The 20,908-nt window shown below is 31.9% G+C and overlaps 1 protein-coding gene across 1 annotated transcript in view; it reads right to left on the bottom strand.

The window, feature by feature from the left end:
* The window catches only part of Lrp1b (LDL receptor related protein 1B), a 1,514,976-nt gene that overhangs the window by 185,468 nt on the left and 1,308,600 nt on the right, over positions 1-20,908 (bottom strand). Inside the window, exons 63-66 of the mRNA XM_071619306.1 lie at positions 17,693-17,786; positions 10,654-10,770; positions 10,420-10,539; positions 8,874-8,993 (exon numbers count right to left, since the gene is read on the bottom strand). Of these exons, the coding sequence (XP_071475407.1) occupies positions 8,874-8,993; positions 10,420-10,539; positions 10,654-10,770; positions 17,693-17,786 (451 nt within the window). The remainder of the gene's footprint in view (positions 1-8,873; positions 8,994-10,419; positions 10,540-10,653; positions 10,771-17,692; positions 17,787-20,908) is intronic.

Here is a 20,908-nt window from a genome sequence, read left to right as displayed (position 1 = left end):
TTTCTTAATTGAACTTTCCCATGCTCTTAGGAAATTCATGAACATTTATGAAACATACCCGTGAACAAAAGTTATAGACATTTTAAAAGAAAGACCATTTCTCCAATGTTGCAGTGTCAAAATATAATATAAACTGAGGCAGTCATAGCATGTTGGAGGACGGGGAACTCCCTGTACAGTAAGTGTGTAGCTGTCATGGTCCCCATAGAGGAGGAAAATGTTTTCCAAGAGTGGCACATGTGATTCAGAATTGCAAGCTGGGGATCCCACACCAGAGAGTTAAACTGTGTGTGAACATCATGTTGGATAACAGAATGGCTGGTGAGAAGTTACATCCTATTCAATTCTCTTTCATTCTTTCTCGTTGCATCATTATAAAAAGTTTGTTGTGGATAGAGAGGGCTTCTCTAACACTCACTAATGATCTGAACTTTAAAATGTCAGTGTAAAAATAGAAATGTTCCAAAATGAGATTTAATAACAAATTTGCTCATTGTACTTGATTTTTTTTACCTTTAGGGCAAACTACTAGATTTCCTTTTCAGGTCACAATCACTGGTGTGTTCTTGCAGGGAGGGGAATTTTATAGCTGACTTGTTTAGAATTTCCCACTGATGAATAGTAATAAGAGAAAGCAGAGTGAACTTCAGTTGGTTTATTTTTGCTTTCAAAATACCTACACGCAATATATCCTTATATTGCCATTCTTACTATTGCTTACTCACCATGATTTACAAGTATTATGATTTTTAAAAAAAAATTTAAATTTGCATTTTTCTTGACATTTTATTATTCCATTTATGTAAGGATCATGTTTATCTGTTTCTCTGCAAACTATTGCAGATCAAGGAAGTTGTTTTGAGAATAATGGTTAAGAATATGGGCATGGAGCCAAATCTCATGGATTCAAATACTTGCTCATTCTCCACTTGAGTGACAATAACAAATGTATTTACAGTTCCTGAGTCTTATATCTCAACCTATAAAATAGGGATACTAACAGTTTAGCTCTCATAAGTTCATTGTGAAGATTAAATGATATAATCCACATAATATACTTCGCACAATGCCCAGCACATGATGTTTGTTTATTTTTGTTGTTGTTGTTTATTTGTTTTTTGTGCTAGGGATTGAACATAGGGGTGCTTTACTACTGAGCCACATCCCCAGTCCTTTTTATGTTTTATTTTGAAACAGGGTCTTGATCAGTTGCTGGGGCTGGCTTTGAACTCATGTCAGCCTCCCGACATGATATGCTTTTCAAATGATTATTTATACCTATTATTGAAATTCTTTAAATTCCACATCATTAATATAAATGGGTTACTTAACATTTCCACATGTGTTTATAGATTTCTCCAAAAAAATGAACATTATAAAGATAACAAGATTAATCAAATATGTAAAGTATTTAAGAGAAATGGAAATTATAAACAGGGCTCAATGTTGTAGGATGGAGTGATGGTGTCTACAAAATTTAAAGTGCCTGGTGTTTTCCTCTGTTTAGAAAGAAAAAAAACATTGATTTAAGGGCTCTTGAAGTATAACTATGTGAATACTTTTTCAATTCTTTATTTATAATACTGGATTTTAAAATATATATTCCCAATGTTAATTTTTAAAAATGTTGGAAAACTAAACTGCAATGATTTTTTCAGGCATTCTAGAAAAGGACATAGTAAATCCTAAATTAGTATAGGTACACTTTTGCATATATCTTATGTTAGTAACTCTCAAATTTCTTCACTTTGACTCAATTAAATATCGTTTCCTCATTCAATTGTCGTTGTCCTTCCTGACTCAACTGAATTATCAGATTGGGAAGTTGGTAAAATGATTTATGATTAGTGAAAATAGTTTCTTATACTTGCATGATTCTTGATAATTAACCAATGTTTTTTTTTTGTTTGTTTGTTTTTGTTTTTGTTTTTTTCTGCTTACTGTTTAGTTATCAATCTTTTGGTCTCAAACATTACAAAGACCACACCAAAGAACTGGGAGGTAATTTCAAAGACTCCTCTTGGAGCAGCAGTCACAATCAGACTGGGTGTATGCCAATTTCAGCAACTGAATGTTCTTCCACAGAAATTCTAGAATGTGTTTTCACAAAGCAGTACCACATATATCTATCACCTATGGACATTTTAAAGAAACCATAGAAATGTCCAAAAAGGTATGTAACTTCTTGATATATAGGCAAAATTATTAACTGACAGAACTGCATGATTTGATGAAACACAACCTTGATTAATTAGAATTAGATAACATTGTGGATAGTCTCATTACATCTTGTTTGGGGGATTCAGAAGCTAATTATGAATAAGATATAAACAAATTCTATATTTGATTTAAAATATTTAATCTAATAAAAATGTACAAATAAAGATTGTAAAGCCATATAACACTATTAAATCATATAAGAAGTTTTTTCCAATATAATTTACTTGATAATAAAAGAATTGGATTAAAGTTTAGATATGTCTTCAAAAAATTTAAACAGGTTATGTATTATTACAGGGTCAACAGCTCATTTAATCAAAATTGTGTGAAAAAAATTTATGATCTAAACACAAGTTCCCAGAATTCTGATATGGAAATTTGACTGTCTGCCACTCAAATTTAAATATAAACTATTAAAACACTAAATTCCTGAATAATTGATTTTAATAAGCTAAAATAAATTAATAACCATTTACTTTAATTTTATATTGGCATTCCAACAAATGATTACTAAAATACTATTGTAGTATACAGATATTATATAACTATTAATTCAGAATTAATATTAATAAATGAACTTAAATAACAGATTTGATTACCCTAGGAAAATATAGTTCACATAATTCACAGGCTATCAAAAAGATACTTTGGAAAATGTACTAGAATAACATGAAGTTTAACAAATAATATCATTTTACATTTCTTCTGGCTTTTCTTAAATATAGGTCAAAATTTAGTATCTATACCAAAAAGGAATTATATATACTTGGTGTATGTGGTCTTAGGATATAGAATCAAAAAGAAAACAATATGGATAGTGTTATAGTTTGGATATGAAGTCTTGAACATTACAAAGACCCTAAACTCCTGTGTTTCTGCAGAAATATTCAGAGGTGAAATGATTGGATTGTGAGAGCTGTAACTTAATCAGTTCATCTTAGTTTAAAGGGACTGACTAGGTGATATTGGTAGGCAGGTGGGCATGGTTGGAAGAGGTGGGTCACTGGGGACATTCACTGGAAGGTTCTCTCTCCATCCTCACTCTTTCTCTGTGCTTTCTTGCTGCTATGTCTTAATCAGCTACCCTCTGCCACGTCTTTGAACTATGATGCCTCACCTTGGACCCAGAGTAATAGAGTTGGCCACCTACAGATTAAGACCTCTGAAACATCAAGTGCAAACAAACGTTTGCTTGTCCAACTTGTTCTTGTCAGGCATTTAGGTTCCAGTGAGGCAAAAGCTGACTGAAACAGATAATACGATTCACAGGAGTGATAAACATCATTTCACAGAAAGATCTGTTTTCTATTTCTCTGACTCCTAAATAATACTTTTCATGTCACTTTACTTTGGGTCAAAGGAGATTCCTCATGAAAAATTTCTGTGGATAGTTTTTTCAATATGCAGATATTTGGAGAAACAAGATTGTTAATTATAAGGTTAAAATTTTAGATCACATTAAGAATAAACAATAACTTACTCATATATCCAAAATTGAGAAAGAAGTGGCAGATTTACCTCAAAGTAAATCCTACATCACTTCTTCCACTGTGTTTTCACATGGTCACTGAACATACAAATGGTGACTTCATCATTAAAAATCTAGCCCAGTGTATGTGCATCCTAGGCAATAAATTTAAGGCTGATTGAACAACAGAATAATTAACTACCTATAAAATATCTGTTAAGTATACAGAGATCACAAAGCCAATACATGATAAAGTTAGAACTTTCTAAAATAATGTTTTTTTTCTCATTATTATATTAAGTCCTGAAGTATTAATGGATTAAAATGGATAGTTTCTCATAAATGAAACATAACAAATTGATTTTAACTGATAAGCACAAATATAACTTTCTTTTAATAGGATTTTTAAAAATCAAGCTTTCCACACTACACATAGATGGAATACCATGTGTTGGTGCTGAATAAAGACAATATAATCCTTCATTCTAATTATTTTTTTTTCACTAGCATGCAACTTAATCACACAAGCATGGCATTAAGCAAAATTGAATAACATCTGAGAATACAAACGGTAGAATATTCTCCATAGAAATCTCAACCCAAAGGATACCTGAATAGACTCTTATATACCAAAAACTTATAAATTAAAACAAAGATAACTAGTGTTTTTCCAAAAGTAGGCCTAGGAGGAAAATGTTTTAAATTTCTACATTTCTTGCTCATTTCTTTTCTGTTCTTTTCCCATAAAGTGTCAGATTCTTATTTGTTTCACATACTACTTTGAATCTCCAGCTAGATATGTGTATATGTGTGTGTGAGAGAGAAGTGTGTGTGTGTGTGTGTGTGTGTGTGTGTGTGTCTGTCTGTTTAGAGAATCAAATAAACTTGGCAAAGTTTGAGAAGGCACTATGACAAATATAAAGTTTTTCAAAGACAAATATAACAGAATGTTAAATTTCTGATTCAATGTCTTTTTGAAATTTCAACTGCTTCAACCAGCTTTCTTATTAAATCAAATTGGGTTATTTGTGAACTCAATTTTAATCCCTATTGGACAAAAAGCTATTTCCTCTCATGGCTTTTACTATGGATATATCCAGAGACTAGAATACTTGGTATGCCTCCAGACTCATTGTGTGGGCTCCTTGCTCGTTTTGTGCAGCAAAATTTAAATCTCAGCATTTTCTTATGTTGTTAAGAGGAAAAAATAAATAAAAAGACATCAACAAATAATTGCACATCCTTTTGGTGGAGACAGTTGATGTATGAAAGTTCCTGAAATAAAAGCATGAAAGCTAAAAAAAAGTGTTGTATTCAACTTAGACTAGTTAATAATTCACATATAGGCCATTCATTTTTTTTTTTTTGTATGAAAGCTAGAAGGAAATTTCCTGGTTCCATTCATACTGCCAGGCAATCCTTGAAAGACTCTATTGGAACCAAAATATTTCAACATAAGTGTTGCTTTACTCTCCTTCTCTCTCACACACACACAAATACAATCACACAAAGAAATGTCATTGAAAGAAAAAGGAGAAAATATTACATTTTGCAGAGCAAACAGTGAGTGAGAAAAAAGCATAATATCAAAAAATTTTACCATGAAATGTAGCAATATAATACTGTAAAATATATTAGTGAATTAACAGCAGCTTACTTGCATATAGAAAGTAATTTCTCCACATTATTGTTTTTTAGAAAAAAAATGAAATAATTCATTCTTATTATTACTACTTTAAAAATATAGAAATGTATCAGAAGTTAAATGATTATTTTACAAAGATCTTTCTTTTAAAGAAACAATGATGGTGTGCACACACACATCATATATTTAAAGGAACAACAAGAGCCATATAATCATTTTTAAAAGTTGCAAAATTAGATTATCAACCACACAAACTCCAGTGGCACTTACATACCAAGTAATATGTCCAAAGCTGGGCTGAGAGATAATGATTCTTTAGGATGTTATTAAGTGGATTTTCAAATCAATACAATCAAACATAATGACACAAAAATATAACTACTGGTGCTGAGAAATAAGAAGGAAGCTCTAGGTGAATTTCTAGAGTGCTATACTGTACAGGTTTATAGGGAATCACGCCCTAAATTTGCACTGGACTACAAAAGTAAGGAAGGAAACTAAAATGAAAATGGATTGCAAATCGAGGTTTTTCAATAGAGAAGAGACTAATCATTCAACAGACACTTAACACAAGTCTAATCTATACACTGCTGAGACCTGAGAACCTGGATCAAACACATTGAAATAGCAAAACACATTGCATTTTCTAGAGAAGCTCCTCACAAAGAAGCACATATGACTGCCTCAAACAATAAGACCTTCGAATGGTAGAGTTAACCTTTAAAACATATATCTATTTCTCATTCAATGAAAGCCTCAAAGAAAAAGCATCCAAATCCCATGGTGCATTTATACAATTTGCATAAATATGTGACATATTTATTTTTATTGAAAAAAGAGGTGGTTTCTTATCCTCTTTAAATATTAGGATTGTTTGAATATGACAGGATAGAAAGGGAAGGTAGGAGGAGAGATAAAGGGAAGTTAGATAACAGGTACCAAAACACAGTTAGATAGAAGTAATAAGTTCTAGCATTCTACAACACAGTGGGTGCCTAGAGTTCAAAATTGCATTTTATGAATAACTAGAAGAGAGACACTTGAAGTGTTCAAATATGATGTACTTATTAGAGGAATGAAAGTGTTAATCATCCTGATTTGATCAGTATGTATTCTATGCATGTACTGAAATATTACACAGTACCTTATTAATGTGTACAATCATTATATATTAATCCAAAATTGAAAAGAAGTTGAGTGCAGTGGTGCATATGAGTAATCCCAGCAACTTGGGAGACTGAGACAGTAGAATAGCTAAGTTCAAGGATAGCCTAGAAATTTAGGGGGACCCCATCTCAAAATTAAAAAGGGGGTTGGGTGGGGAAAGTAGCTTTAAAAAATGGCTGATTGCACATAATTAAGGAGATAGATATGTTAACTTTCCTTATTTGGTCTTTGGGCACTGTGTATGAATATTTAATTATCACCCTGCATCCCACAAATTTATACAATTAAAATAATAGTCGGATATGGTGGCACACCCCTGCAGTCCCAACAACCATGGCAGGAGGATTACAAGTTCAAGGATAACCTCAGCAACTTGGTGAGGCCCTATGCACCTTAGTGAGACCCTGTCTCAAGATAAAAATATATATATAAATAAATTTTTAAAGGGCTGAGCATGTGATTCAATAATTAAGCACCCTGGGTACAATTCCCAGTACTGAAAATAATAAAAAAAACTAATAATAGAAAATGAGGAATGTGAAATGCTATGCTAAAATATGACATAAAGAAGTTTCATGAAATTAACTTAGCATTTACCCACCATGAAATTTTATCGTGAGTTTATGACTAATCAAATAGCAGCACTTCTGCCCTGCCTGCCTCTGTGAATATATATGTGTGTATATTCTGGTGTCAAAATTATAGCAGTATTTGTGACTGGTAGAGTCCTATATAATGACATTATTAAAAGTACCTAAATATTTTTTTTCTCTTTATATAGGAAGAATGAGGTATATTTATTCTTATGTCCATAAGAGGTTCAAAGCAGATGTGTCAGTGTCAAACAACCCTAGATTCAAAGCCAAGTTTAGCACATGGTAGCTGTGGTACTTTGGGCAAGTTACCTAAATCCCCAGTGCTTCATTCACTTTTTATGAGTAAAATAAAAATAATAAAGAGAAAAGAGAGATAATCATGTAAAGTCTGTAACATTTCCTGGCCTATACAACAACTAAGTATTCAGCATTACCATTAATTAAGATGATGGATCAAAATTGATTTCAGTAATATAAGCTAACAAAAACAGTTAAATCATACCAAAGTGAGGAGGATAAAATACAGAAATATAGAAATAGCATTTCAGCCAAAAAAGTTATTCAAAATTAATGTCATTATTCCACTTTTCCATGATAAACAAAAATGTAAAAGACAACAAGACAAACTAGCCAGTAACATAAACCAACCTACTAAAATCCTAAATAATTATTATAGAAAAACTGGTGATGATATGCAATTTCAGTGTTTGTGAATTAAATGTGAAGATCAATTACACAGAATGGTAAATGGCAATTTTATAATACTGTCATAAGTTATAAGGATTACATATTTCAAAGACACAATTATACTAAAGGCAGAATTAGGAAAATAACTTAGAGACATGTTATTATTGCCAGTGATTACATATGTAGCTTATAAGTGTTATTCAATATAAATGGAATTTTAGAGCACCTAAAGCTTTTCATTATTTCCATTTCCGCCATAAAAATTAAATGAGAATAGTGTGGAAATCAAGCAAATGCATTTATACAATTCTGACCATGCAGCCAGAAAGTTCTGTGTTTAATTTGGACAAATTTTGTCTTTTCTAATCAATTACCGGACTAAATAAATTCTCATATTTAAAAATGAGAAGTTGGCACATTTGCCTATAAAATAAGCTCCAGTAAGTTTTAATAAACATTGATTAAATGAATTACACATAGGAACTACTCATTTCAATTTCATTCTTGACACTTTCAAAATGGAATAAAATGCATTCAACAAAACAATGTAACCTCCATTTCTGGCAATGTTAATTCAGAAATATTGTAAGTAAAATATTTTTTATGAAACTGTTGATGTTTGAGAAATAAATGCCATCTTAAGTAATCACTTCCATTAAAACATGCTTAAAGCTTTTTATCCTTTGTCTTCACTATGTTTAAAAATGAAGAATAACAATCAATGAATCAATGGGGAATTAATGGATTTAAGCAGATAAATGAATTCTAGAATCATGTGAAAATGCCATTTTCTTGTTCTAGTCACTAAATTTTAATATCATGTCCACACTTGAGTATAGGAAGATGAGAGTCTTACCTCACTTTTTAAATTTGACTGTTACAAGCAGTTTTGAGTTATACTAAAAAATAATTGTTCGTCTTACCCCTCTCTACTTTCTAAAACAGATAAGTTGTTATATCACTAGGAGACAAAATTTTCTCACGGAAGATCTTAGTCTCTTTGAATTATGTTCACATTTGTTTTGCTGTGATCATGTCAGATGCTGACACAAATACAAATAGATGAGGTATGTCTTCACAAAACACTCACCACAGTTGGCTTCATCTGATGCATCTGCACAGTCCGGATCCTCATCACAAACCCACAGCTTGGAAATACAGTGTTTGGTAGTTTTACATTGGAAATAGTCAGGAGAACAGCTGTTTTCAGCTTAAGAAAGGAAACATCTATTAACATGTAGCTTTGAAGAAGAAGAGACTATTTTTTTATATAAAAAACAATTACACAAATTTTTAAGGCAATTTATCGAAAACATATTATCTTTTCATTAGTCATGTTCTGAAAGTGATGGATGTCAATTTTCAAATACCTATGTGTTTCTAATATTCTTTCTAGTACCAAAAAAAAAAGGAAAAACACATTTCTGCAATGATACATTGATTAAAAATCAGAATTTTCAATAAAACATTTGATTAGATATTTGTAAAAACTAATTTAAAAAATCAAGAATTTAGGTTTTTCAAAATATTTTTTCCAGATTAATTTAATAGATATTTATTTATGAACTTTATCCATTGAAAAGAAACAAACTGGAGGATATTACGTGAATGAGCGAACAAAAATCATGAAATTCAATCAAAGTCTCCAGAAGTTGTGTTGAGTTTTGAAGGAAGTGGTGAACATCCGATTTAGACTATAAACTGCATCACAAATCCTACTCAGTTTAATGGTTCAGCTTCCAGAATGGCTAACCATAAAGAACTGGTACTGACTTTATTCTGAATGCACCATCTTAATCAAATTGCTGGATGACTGCACATTATTCACTGATAAAAGTTTTAGAGGAATAATATAAAACTTCTGCAAGACAGAAATGTTGACAGTAGTTTGGTTGAAAACCTAAAACCTGACAGGTGCTCTATCCCTTAGATCCTGTGTGTGTGTGTGTGTGTGTGTATGTGTGTGTGTGTGTGTGTGTGTGTGTGTGTATGCAAGTACATGCCTGTTTACATGCATCTCTGTATTTGTTGTAAACTCTTTGCCTTTCATTTAAAGTAGTTTGATTTTTTGGAGGAAGGTGGAAATAAATAGTGAACAGAATAAAATATATTTTTATCATAATTCTTTCAAATAACCTGTTAAGATTTATTAAATGGAACATTTATGTACATATTTTTAAAAGGAATTTTCTTAGCTTATTTTGCTTAGATATTATATACTTTATCATAGATTCAATACATGTTTCATGGAATCTTGAACTAAAATGGAGTTAATTTCAAGTATCCAAATCAACAGAAGAAAATTACCTGTATCTATTTAACATGGGCAATAAAAATGCAATGCTGTTTTTGATGCTTCACTTCAGGATGATGTAGATGAGAGATGTCATTCATTTCTCTCTTAATCTCCAGGTAGATTTTAAAGTAAAGATCACCATGTTTTAATTTTTCTCTACAATTTTTGATTACAGCATCATAAATAACCCATCCCATAGGCACCTAGTAACAACTATTTGAACATAATCACTGTCTTATTTTTTCTACACTATATGATTTTATGATGAATAATAATTTTTAGACCAATTTCAGTTGGGAGTCTAGAGTAAGACAAGAATGAACAATCTGTGTCAACTTACGACAGTCTCTTTCGTCTTCCTCATCACCACAGTCATCCTGCCCATTACATCTAAGGTTGATTGGGATGCATTTCTGGTTCTTGGTGCACTTGAACTGACCTGACAAGCAGACATGTGTGTCTAAAACAGAGAGAATAAAAAAATCTGACCTGAGATCTATGTCTGAATTTAAATCAGCACATACATAATCTGTTAGGGATTAGGTTTTCGTTCCATAGGAATTTTAAAACCTACCACAGTTGAGTTCATCAGAATTGTCTCCACAGTCATTTTCTCCATCACAGATGAAAGCGGGCAGAGCACAGAGTCCAGTTCCACACTGAAACCGGCCTGGCTGACATTTAAATTCAGCTAAGATAGAAAACATACAGGTATTACGGAATGACAATCTTAGCTCATGACTCTTTAAACGGAGCTTTTCTGACATTAAAAGTTATTTGTTATATTATTATGTTAAATATGTCCTGGAGCACAGCGTGAATGTCTCACATCTAGAGAGCTGTTAGCTTCAGATATACAGCTAAGAAATGCAACTCAGATGGCTTCCAGATTACATTTCATAAACTAACTTAAGAAGGAGGAGCTAACAACATATAAATATAAAAAAAAACCCTGCATTTAAAAAAAATCACATAAATTCTTCTTCATTTCAATGAAGTGGTATTGAGAGGTTAAGTTGGAGAGTAATATTTACTGGAACTAAAAAAATCTTATTTGGATATCACTTTTAAAAAAAATTCAGTGTTCTTTGTTCACTTTCTCACCCATGGTTTGCCCATAATATGCATATCTGTCCTCAATAATTTTTCTCTAGCTCTGCTTAAAGCAAATTTTCTGAATCTGTTACATTTAAAAACATTTATTGATATTCATCCTTATACTATCATTATGTATGAGGACAGAATCTGATACATAGCAAATATTTCTTACATGTCAAACAAATATTATTCTAATAAGCAACTTCCAAATGACAATGCATGTTCTTTTGCTATATTCTTAATTTTATGTAAATAATAATAACAATAATATTAATAACAATAATAGGATCTACTGAGAATCTATTCTGTATCATGCTAGACCTTATCACATTTAGTTATTTATTTAATGGCACTATAACTTTCTCACTTTGACATCACTATGGCCATTTGACTAATGAAAAAGCTTCCTGGATATATTTTGTTTTTACTAGTGTATAACTATACATACTACTACAGTTTATTTTGACATAATCATATCAGCATGAAAATAATTCTATAATTCCACACATTGGTCCCCAGTACTTTCTCTTTTTATCCACTCCTCTTTCCCCCTATTCTCCTCCCTCTTTTCTGCTGTTCATATATATGGATGTACTATATATATATGTGTGTGTATATATATATATATATAAACACATACTACATATGTGTGTATATGTATATACATGTGTATATACACACAGAGACATATATATATATATATATATATATATATATATATATATATATATGTGTGTGTGTGTGTGTGTGTGTGTGTGAAGACACAAAGTATCAAACAGCTTAAACATTTAGTGTGATCAGTTAACACATTTTACAGATTGGAGTCAAATAACTTCCAATTCTTTAGAACTCTCTTCTGTGGAAGGAAAGCGCGCGTGCACACACACACAGACACACACACACACACACATCAGTGCTTTATAGATATACATAAAGGCAAAATTTGCTATTATATATTTTTATATGTGCATAGAATAACTTGGTCAATTCCATTCCATGATTACACTACTTTCCCATCCTTTCTCTTTCCCCATCAATTCTATTCTTCTACTCAACTTATTTTCCTTCTATTTTTATGAGATTTCCCTCCCTTTCCCTTCATTTTGGTCCAACTCCACATATGAGAAAAAAAATATTTGACCTTTGACTTTTTTCAGTTGAACTTATTTCAATTAGCATGATGTTCATTTCTATCCATTGACAAGAAAATGCTATAATTTCATTCTTCTTTAGGGCTGAGTAAAATTACTTTGTGTATATATGACACATTTTCTTTATCCATTCCTCTGTTGATGGTTTCATAAGAGGCACATCGATGATTACAGCAGCATTTTCTGGATATTAATAGTCCACTCAAGGATGCACAACTTATAAATTCAAACTAGAACTCAGAATAGATATGTCTCTGAAGTCTTCTAAAAAATGTTATTTACAATGAAACACTTACTTTTTGACTAATGATTCTAATGTCTGTTACTGATCATTGACTGTGACATTAATAACACTCTATTAGTTCAAATCTGTGAATTAAAACTAATAAATGACATTTTAAAATTTCTTTGGGAAATAAACTATGCTTTTATAATTAGAGCATTGACTAAGAATTTAAACATTTTAAAAAACAACTGAAAATATGTGCTTTCCTTCCAAAGAAGAGAGTTCTAAAGAATTGAAAGTTATTTGATTCCAATATGTAAAACGTGTTAACTAATCACTCTAAATGTTTAAGCTGTTTGATATTTTGTGTTTTCATAGTTTGAAAATATGCATTTCTAAATTTGCTGTTACTTCATATAAAATTTTCTTTAATATTTATTTATTGTCAAAACAACCTTCTCATCAAGGGGGTTGTAACTATGAAATGAACAGCTGAGAAAAAACCGAGAAGCCCATCTGACCCTCATATTTCTCAGTGGAATGATGCTTTCTGTACTAGAGTATCATAGGGAATGTAATTACAAACTTATGATGCCTGAGAATTCTTGATGCATCACTCTTAACTACATTATATAAATATCATTATGTAAATTTGCAAGTGCGTGACTCTCAGATTAAGCTTTAGTGTCTTCTCAGGTGAAGTTATAGGTATTATCAGGGACTCTTAACATCTACATAGTTTGATGATGCAGCTACTCAAAAAATGAAATATAAATACTCCACAGATTCATATATGCCATTTTTCACTTCACTTCACCGTGGCTCTCAAAGTGTTATGCCAATAGATGTTCAAAGATGTTGAACCATCAACTATAAGTCAAAATTATTTGCTGAAGACCACAGAGATAATGCCATCAATAAAATGTGAAGGATGGTTAGGAGAAAACATAGGGGAAAATCTTCATGACATTGGACTAGACAATTTTTTTTTTCAAATTTAATGCCAAAAGCATGGGCAACAAAAGCAAAATATACACAAGAGGTTTCATCAAAGTAAAATGGTTCTGCACGACAAAGGAAAAAACTAGAAGAGTAGACGGTCTATGGTATGGGAGAAATGATCCAAAAATAAATATCTGAAAAAGGGGTTACTATCCCAAATATGAGAAAAATGACTCAATATGAAAAACGAATTACGGACTCAAAAAATGCTCTATGGGCTTAAACAATTTTAAACAATTTTAAATAGAAAAGAATAAAATAGCCAAAAGTTTCAATATCACCATTCCTACAAAAAATAAAAATAAAAACATCACCTCACATATATTAGAATGGGCGATATTTAAAATAAATAAATAAATAAACTACCATATGATTCAGCAATTTCACTACTGTGTATACATATCCAAAGAAAAATAATGAAATCAGGATATGAAAAACATATCTGAATTCCAATATTCATTGAAGCATTATTCATGGCAGCAATATCATGGAATCAATAATGGTTCCATCAGTATTTAAATGGATAAAGAAAATATGGCATATAAAAGCAATAGAATAGTATTTGACCTTGATAAGGAATGAATTTTTTTCCTGTGTCACAACTTGCATAAATTTGGAGAACATAATATTAAGTGAAATAAAAACAAGGAACAGAAATACAAACATTATATGATCTCATTTATGTGAGGAATCTGAAAAAAAAATCTAACAGAGTAAAATGATCATTAACTGAGCTGGGAATTTGGAGGATTGGGGAGATATTAGTCAAAAAGGAAAAGTCAGGAGGAATAACATTAAGAGACATTGTACATCATAATGACTATGGTTACTAACAATATATTATATGCTTGAAAAATATTAATAATAGATTTCCCATGTTAACATAACAGAAAAAAAATGGTAGCTATGTGTCAGGAGCTACAAATAAATTACTGCTCTGAACTCCATAGCCTTGGACAGCTTGACTGCCACATGTGGGAATCTTTCCATGTGCAGGTGTAGAAAGGCATGCCCATTTGCAGGTGGCCATTGTTAGTGGGATCTATTCCATGCCTGGCATAGAATTTATGAGTTCAATCACTTTGAATTTAGATGCCTGTTAACCTTGGGTGAAAGAAATACCAGTGCACCCTCGTAGCCCTGAGGTGCCAGCTGCCTGGAGGAGGAAGAATTACTACCTAAGTGATAAGGCCCCCACCAGGCCAATTTCCCAAAGCTTCTTTCCTCTTGTTTATCTTAAAGAACCCTTCCATTGGAATTTCTCTGATGTGTTTCCCTATAAAATAAAGGTTGGTGGGCTTTCTCTCTTTGTTAAGAATCAGACCCATCAGGTCTTTTCCATCCATCAAGCCCCCACTTAAACTATTTTGAGTTCTTTGTTTTTATTTCTTAATACAATACTACTTCTTCAGACTTTTATTTTCAGCTGGCCCACACCTCTGCATGATTACTTATTTCCCTCCCTGAGCAGGATGCAGTGAGCTATGTAAGGTAATACACATGTTTAATGACTTGATTTAGCCATTCTACAATATACACACATATAAAAACACATCAAATAAAATAAATACGGACAATTTTTACTTATCAACTAAAAAATAAAGCATGTAAATATCAGTACTTGATTGGCATAAGGATCATACATAGAAGATTTCAGTTACAAATGTCTGTACCCCTCTGCCAAAAGACATTAAAGTATTTGATTATCATATATTCTAAAAGTGCGTAAATGCTAGAAACTCATTATATTAAATCTCTAGTTAAAATTATGCCTGCATTATTCTCTCTTTTTAAACAAACACTGAATTAAAAAGTAAATTTTTGTATCAATATGGCTCCAGTATGAAATTTCAGTCAACGTCTATAATTTAGGAATTGCAAACATTTTAAAGAAAGACAATTGCATGCTATTGGCTTTGTTGCGGGTCATTACAGTGATATATTCTTAGAAAATAATGCACCTTGGCAGTGAAGGTTGTCATGTTAACACAATGCCTAAATAAACATGCTTATTCTTGGAATTTCTATAAACCACAGTAAGTTGTATTTACATTCTTTTCTATACATAGGGAAGTTTATTGTGGAGAACAAAATAACTTTCTTTATAAACCAAAATGTTTTCCAATTCCTTTGATAGTCTCTTTAATTCAGTAATTTTTTTAAAGAAAGAATAATGCAGGCATGTTTTTTTAACCTGTTTTATACAAATAATATTCTGTATAGGTTGTCAATTAGAGTGAAAATAAAAACTATTTTTTTAAAAAATAGAGAGCTGTGAATCATTCAAAAACAGAAAGATTACAGTAGACTTTTATAACTTATTTTCCTTCTCATTGAGTTGATTAAATATTGCTTTCAAAAATAGAAATGAACTATGTGAAAAAATTTCCATTGTGTGATAGACTTGGTAGTGACCAGTAGTGGAACATGGCTCATTCAAGTAATTTTCTAGAAAACTTAAATTTGAAACAGCTCTATAATTAGGCAGTGGAAAAAGTTCTACAGCTGAAAGCAGCAGTGCTATGCCAGAACACTCTCTTTCTTCCATACAATCCTAGGATCTTGAACTCAATTGTCAAGGCCAAATCAAGGCAACCATCCATTGGGATATTGAGGGAATTATCAGGATTGACTACCAGCATCTTCAACTTGACAGGACAATATTGGAGTGACCTATGGAGTAAACTGCAAAAGACTATTAAGGAAAAGTCTGCTGATTGTCCATTCCCACCTAAGTTATCTAGGATGGCTAAAACAGTAGAATCTAACCATGCCCTGAAGACATAATTGGAAGTTACTTTACAGCAATTTAATAAATTGCCTAACAGCAAACAAAATCTGACTTTCAAGTATTTTCAGGATTTTTTTTTTTATTTTTTTTTTAATTTTTTATTGTTGGCTGTTCAAAACATTACATAGTTCTTGATATATCATATTTCACAATTTGATTCAAGTGGGTTATGAGCTCCCATTTTTACCCCATATACAGATTGCAGAATCACATCAGTTACACATCCATTGATTTACATATTGCCATACTAGTGTCTGTTGTATTCTGCTGCCTTTCCTATCCTCTACTATCACCCCTCCCCTCCCCTCCCCTCCCCTCTTCTCTCTCTGCCCCCTCTACTGACATTCGTTTGTCCCCCTTGTATTATTTTTCCCCTTCCCCTCACTTCCTCTTGTATGTACTTTTGTATAACTCTGAGGGTCTCCTTCCGTTTCCATGCTTTTTCCCTTCTCTCTCCCTTCCCCTCCCACCTCTCATCCCTGTTTAATGTTAATCTTCTTCTCATGCTCTTCGACCCTACTCTGTTCTTAGTTACTCTCCTTATATCAAAGAAGACATTTGGCATTTGTTTTTTAGGGATTGGCTAGCTTCACTTAGCATAATCTGCTCTAATGCCATCCATTTCCCTGTAAATTCTATGATTTTGTCATTTTTTAATGCAGAGTAATACTCCATTGTGTATAAATGCCACATTTTTTTTTATCCATTCATCCATTGAAGGGCATCTAGGTTGGTTCCACAGTCTAGCTATTGTGAATTGTGCTGCTATGAACATCGATGTAGCAGTGTCCCTGTAGCATGCTCTTTTTAGGTCTTTAGGGAATAGACCGAGAAGGGGAATAGCTGGGTCAAATGGTGGCTCCATTCCCAGCTTTCCAAGAAATCTCCATACTGCTTTCCAGGATTTTAATACTGAGCAAAAAGTTAAAAAATTCTAATTAGGATCCCATTCTATCCCTAAAAAGGAAAGTTTCATTCACTGTAAAACATTCTAAAAAAAAAAAAAATCCCATTTTTGCTTCCAAACTGGGAATATATTAAGTTAAAGATCAATTGCTACATGAAACAATGCAAATTTTAAACAAATAACCAGATTTAGGCAAAAGAAAACAAAAAGATACAAATTGTTGACGATGTCATTCTAACATTCTAAATGTGACAGTTATTAGAATCACACCAAAACATTACAACTTTTTTGTTATATCTAAAAGATTGTCATATAAAACTGTTTTATTTCAATTTTAAGAACTGATTAGAAAATATTTAAAATATACTTTCAATTCTCCAGGTGTGTGTGTAAAAGGAACTCTGAATTCTAAATTCAAACATTTGTCAATATACTCACGACAGTCATCAGGTTCATCAGATCCATCACCACAGTCGTCCACAGTGTCACATTTCCACCAGAATGGAATGCATTTATCAGTTTTGCAACGAAACTTAAAAAAAAAAAATGAAGAAGAATGCTGAATAATCCAATGTGTCTATTAAGGGTATCTCATGAGTGCAGTACGCCTAGTCTACCCACCCTCTTGCTGCAGATGTGAATGTTGGTTGGTAGTCAGAGAACCTTCTGCAATAGTAAATAAATGTTCAACAAATAGCAAAATGATCTGCCAGGAAAGTACATTGCTCAAGAAAACCCATTCAGACTCTGCACACAGACACTTCACTCACTGTGTTCCACAACAGCCCAGTTGAGCAGATGCTAAAGAGATCCTGTGGCCCCACAACCTAAAATATTTACTAACTAGACCTTTACAGAAAATTTGCCAAACACCAAATAGGGCAAAAAGGATAAGGAATATCAGGAAGAGACAGCACATGGAATTAATTTAGTTAATCTGAATTAATTTAATTGAATTGTGTTTCATTAAAAATTTGGGTAATTCTGTTAACATCTTCTGTTCCTGTGTTCTTTAGCCTCTGAAGAAGGAGCTGAGGATTATCTGGAGGTACCTTTCCAACTCTGTTGTGCTGTGGTTCCAGGAAAGTTCCTGAACATAGAAATACTGCCTTTACTCATAATGGTATTTGCTCCACATAAATATTAAGAAGACTTCTTTAAGACAGTAGAGATTGATAGTTATTTTCAGCTTTTAAATAACTTTCTGTGTCTGACATAACATCCTCCCAACTATTACGTAAAAGCCTCTGTATATGCTTTTTTCTTTTAAAATTTTTTTTTGGTTCTTTTTAGATGTGAATGACAGTAGAGTATATTTTGACATATTATACATACATGTATTTATAACTTATTCTAATTAGGATCCCATCCTTGCAGTTGTACCTGATGTGGAGTTTCACTGGTGGTGTGTTCATATATGAACATAGGAAAGTTATGTCTGATTTATTCTACTGTCTTTCCTATTCCCATTCCCCTCCGTTCCCTTCATTCTCCTTTCCACATAATAAGGGTGGGGAGGGAAGAATAAAAGCTTGGTAGTATTGTTAAGTTTAACAGACCTGAACTATTAAGAATTCTAAAGCTAAGAATGCTGTAAGATAACCTCCTGTGACCTACAGAAGAACTCTCAGCTCTGCTGGAGCCTACCTACCCAATGCCTCCCACCAACATATTTGGTAAATGCATCTGTTTGATTTGTGACTTTCTTTTATTCACTAACTGTAACAGTTCATGTAATGACTTCCACAGTGGAGCATTTTATTCAGGGTAACATGAAACATGTTCCTGGGCCTTTGTCATTCACATTTGACTCAGAATAAGCTATCTCATTTCCTCTGGGGCAGAAGCTGTGTTTGCATCAAAAGTTGCATACTATTTTCATAAAGAAGGCCATCTGAACCCAAATTCATTCACTGAGCCAATGTAAAATACTACCATTCCTATCAAATTAACTAGTGGCCAATTGTATATAGTAAAAAAAAAAATCCAATTTATTCCTTAGTGATCTCTGACCAAAAATCAATTTCTTTCTTAGCAACATTCAAGCAGGAAAATCTAAAGATAATCATACTTCTATACAGACAATCATGTATGTGAAGTAGTTATAATTAAACAACTCATTTAAAATTGTTAAAACCAAGCACTAAATTAATTTTAGTCAATTTATTCTTGTATCATTAAGTGATTCCCCTTCTTCATTTCAATAACAATTCAGTGAAAAGCATGCATTATAATATTCATCTGGCACTGAAAACATTAGTTTGATAATTTTCTAAAAGTTATTAATTTTCTTTTTGAAGTGTTTATGCTGTAATTCCCACACAAGTGAAGAGCTGGCATTTATCTTAGCATGTTATATAGAACAAAAATTTGCAATAGAAAACTGTAACCTTGGTTCCATTATCAGTGATAAAAATGGATTAGCAATCCAAGAGTTTGTTCATTTAAAATACTGCTATTTTCTTCAAGTGAGAGAGAATTTGATGTTAGCTTTTGCTGTAACAGTCTGGACGGCAAGGAAGTGATTCAGGATACAATTACATTAAACATAAGAGTGGATTTTTCTTCCAGTAGCAAGGTGGAAGGAATAGAGCACAATGAATCCAAGGGGAGATCTGACTATTCAACTGATTTTCTCATATTTGCTTAGCCTGTGGTCATGTCTGTTGTGGTTTTTCATAAATTACCAGAGGGAAAAAATTACCTTTATAGATAGTGACTGTCTGGGGATATGAGGCTGAATCTGAAAGCAATTGCCCTGAACATTAAATATTTCCAGTCATTACAGTATATCAAAGCACATTAGTAAGCGGATTTCAAGTCTCCTGTGCATCATCTTTAAAGCATTCCCAATCACGATTGGAAAAATATCTAAACTATGTCATTTTAAAATTTATTAAATATGCCTGAGTTAAACAAATGCCAACTATTAGAATTATAGATGACATGATTATTGCTCCCCATTTCATTTTTAATAAGTACATAAAATGGTTTTTTGAGTTAAGAGAAGCCAGGGTAAAATATACTTATGCTAACTATTCATGCTAATCAACATTTTATTGTCTGAAAAAGACTTCTTCTATTTTGTGTCTGGGGTTCACTTTTTCATACTTAAATATAGTAACTTTAAAAAGACTAATGCTAAATACAAAACATTCTTCATGGTAAATGTTCTCTAAGACTAATATCTTAGTAAAATAAATTTTAAACTGTAATTACTACCCACACAAAAAAAGAGCCATAAAGAGACTACAAATATATATGTCTTAGTATGAGGATAAAAATACAAATCTACCTATGGTGAGGTACAGTTGAAACATGAAGGATCTCCACATAAAAGATAACTAAAGTCATTCTAAAATTGACTGTTTCTGATTAAAATTATTTAAATAAAATGCCTATAATCACCAGTGTTATAAGAATTGGATTTAATTTTGTTTTTACCAGATTCTCAGATTATGTTTTTAATTTTAAGAAAATTATTGGTGTGATTTGCCTGTTTTTCTAAAACTCTATAGCAGTTAGGAACACATCATTGGAAGCAATCGTAAGATGATAAAACAATCCTTAGTAACAATACATTTAAAACAACAATTTTTCATCAAAGTATTTAATGGTATGATTCTGAAATATCTAGATTCACTTTATTTAAAT

Source organism: Marmota flaviventris, chromosome 11 (genome assembly GCF_047511675.1).
Source record: "Marmota flaviventris isolate mMarFla1 chromosome 11, mMarFla1.hap1, whole genome shotgun sequence".
Lineage (NCBI taxonomy): Eukaryota > Metazoa > Chordata > Mammalia > Rodentia > Sciuridae > Marmota > Marmota flaviventris.
Note: the sequence above shows the minus strand (reverse complement) of the source record. Positions and strands in the feature narration are given on the sequence as shown.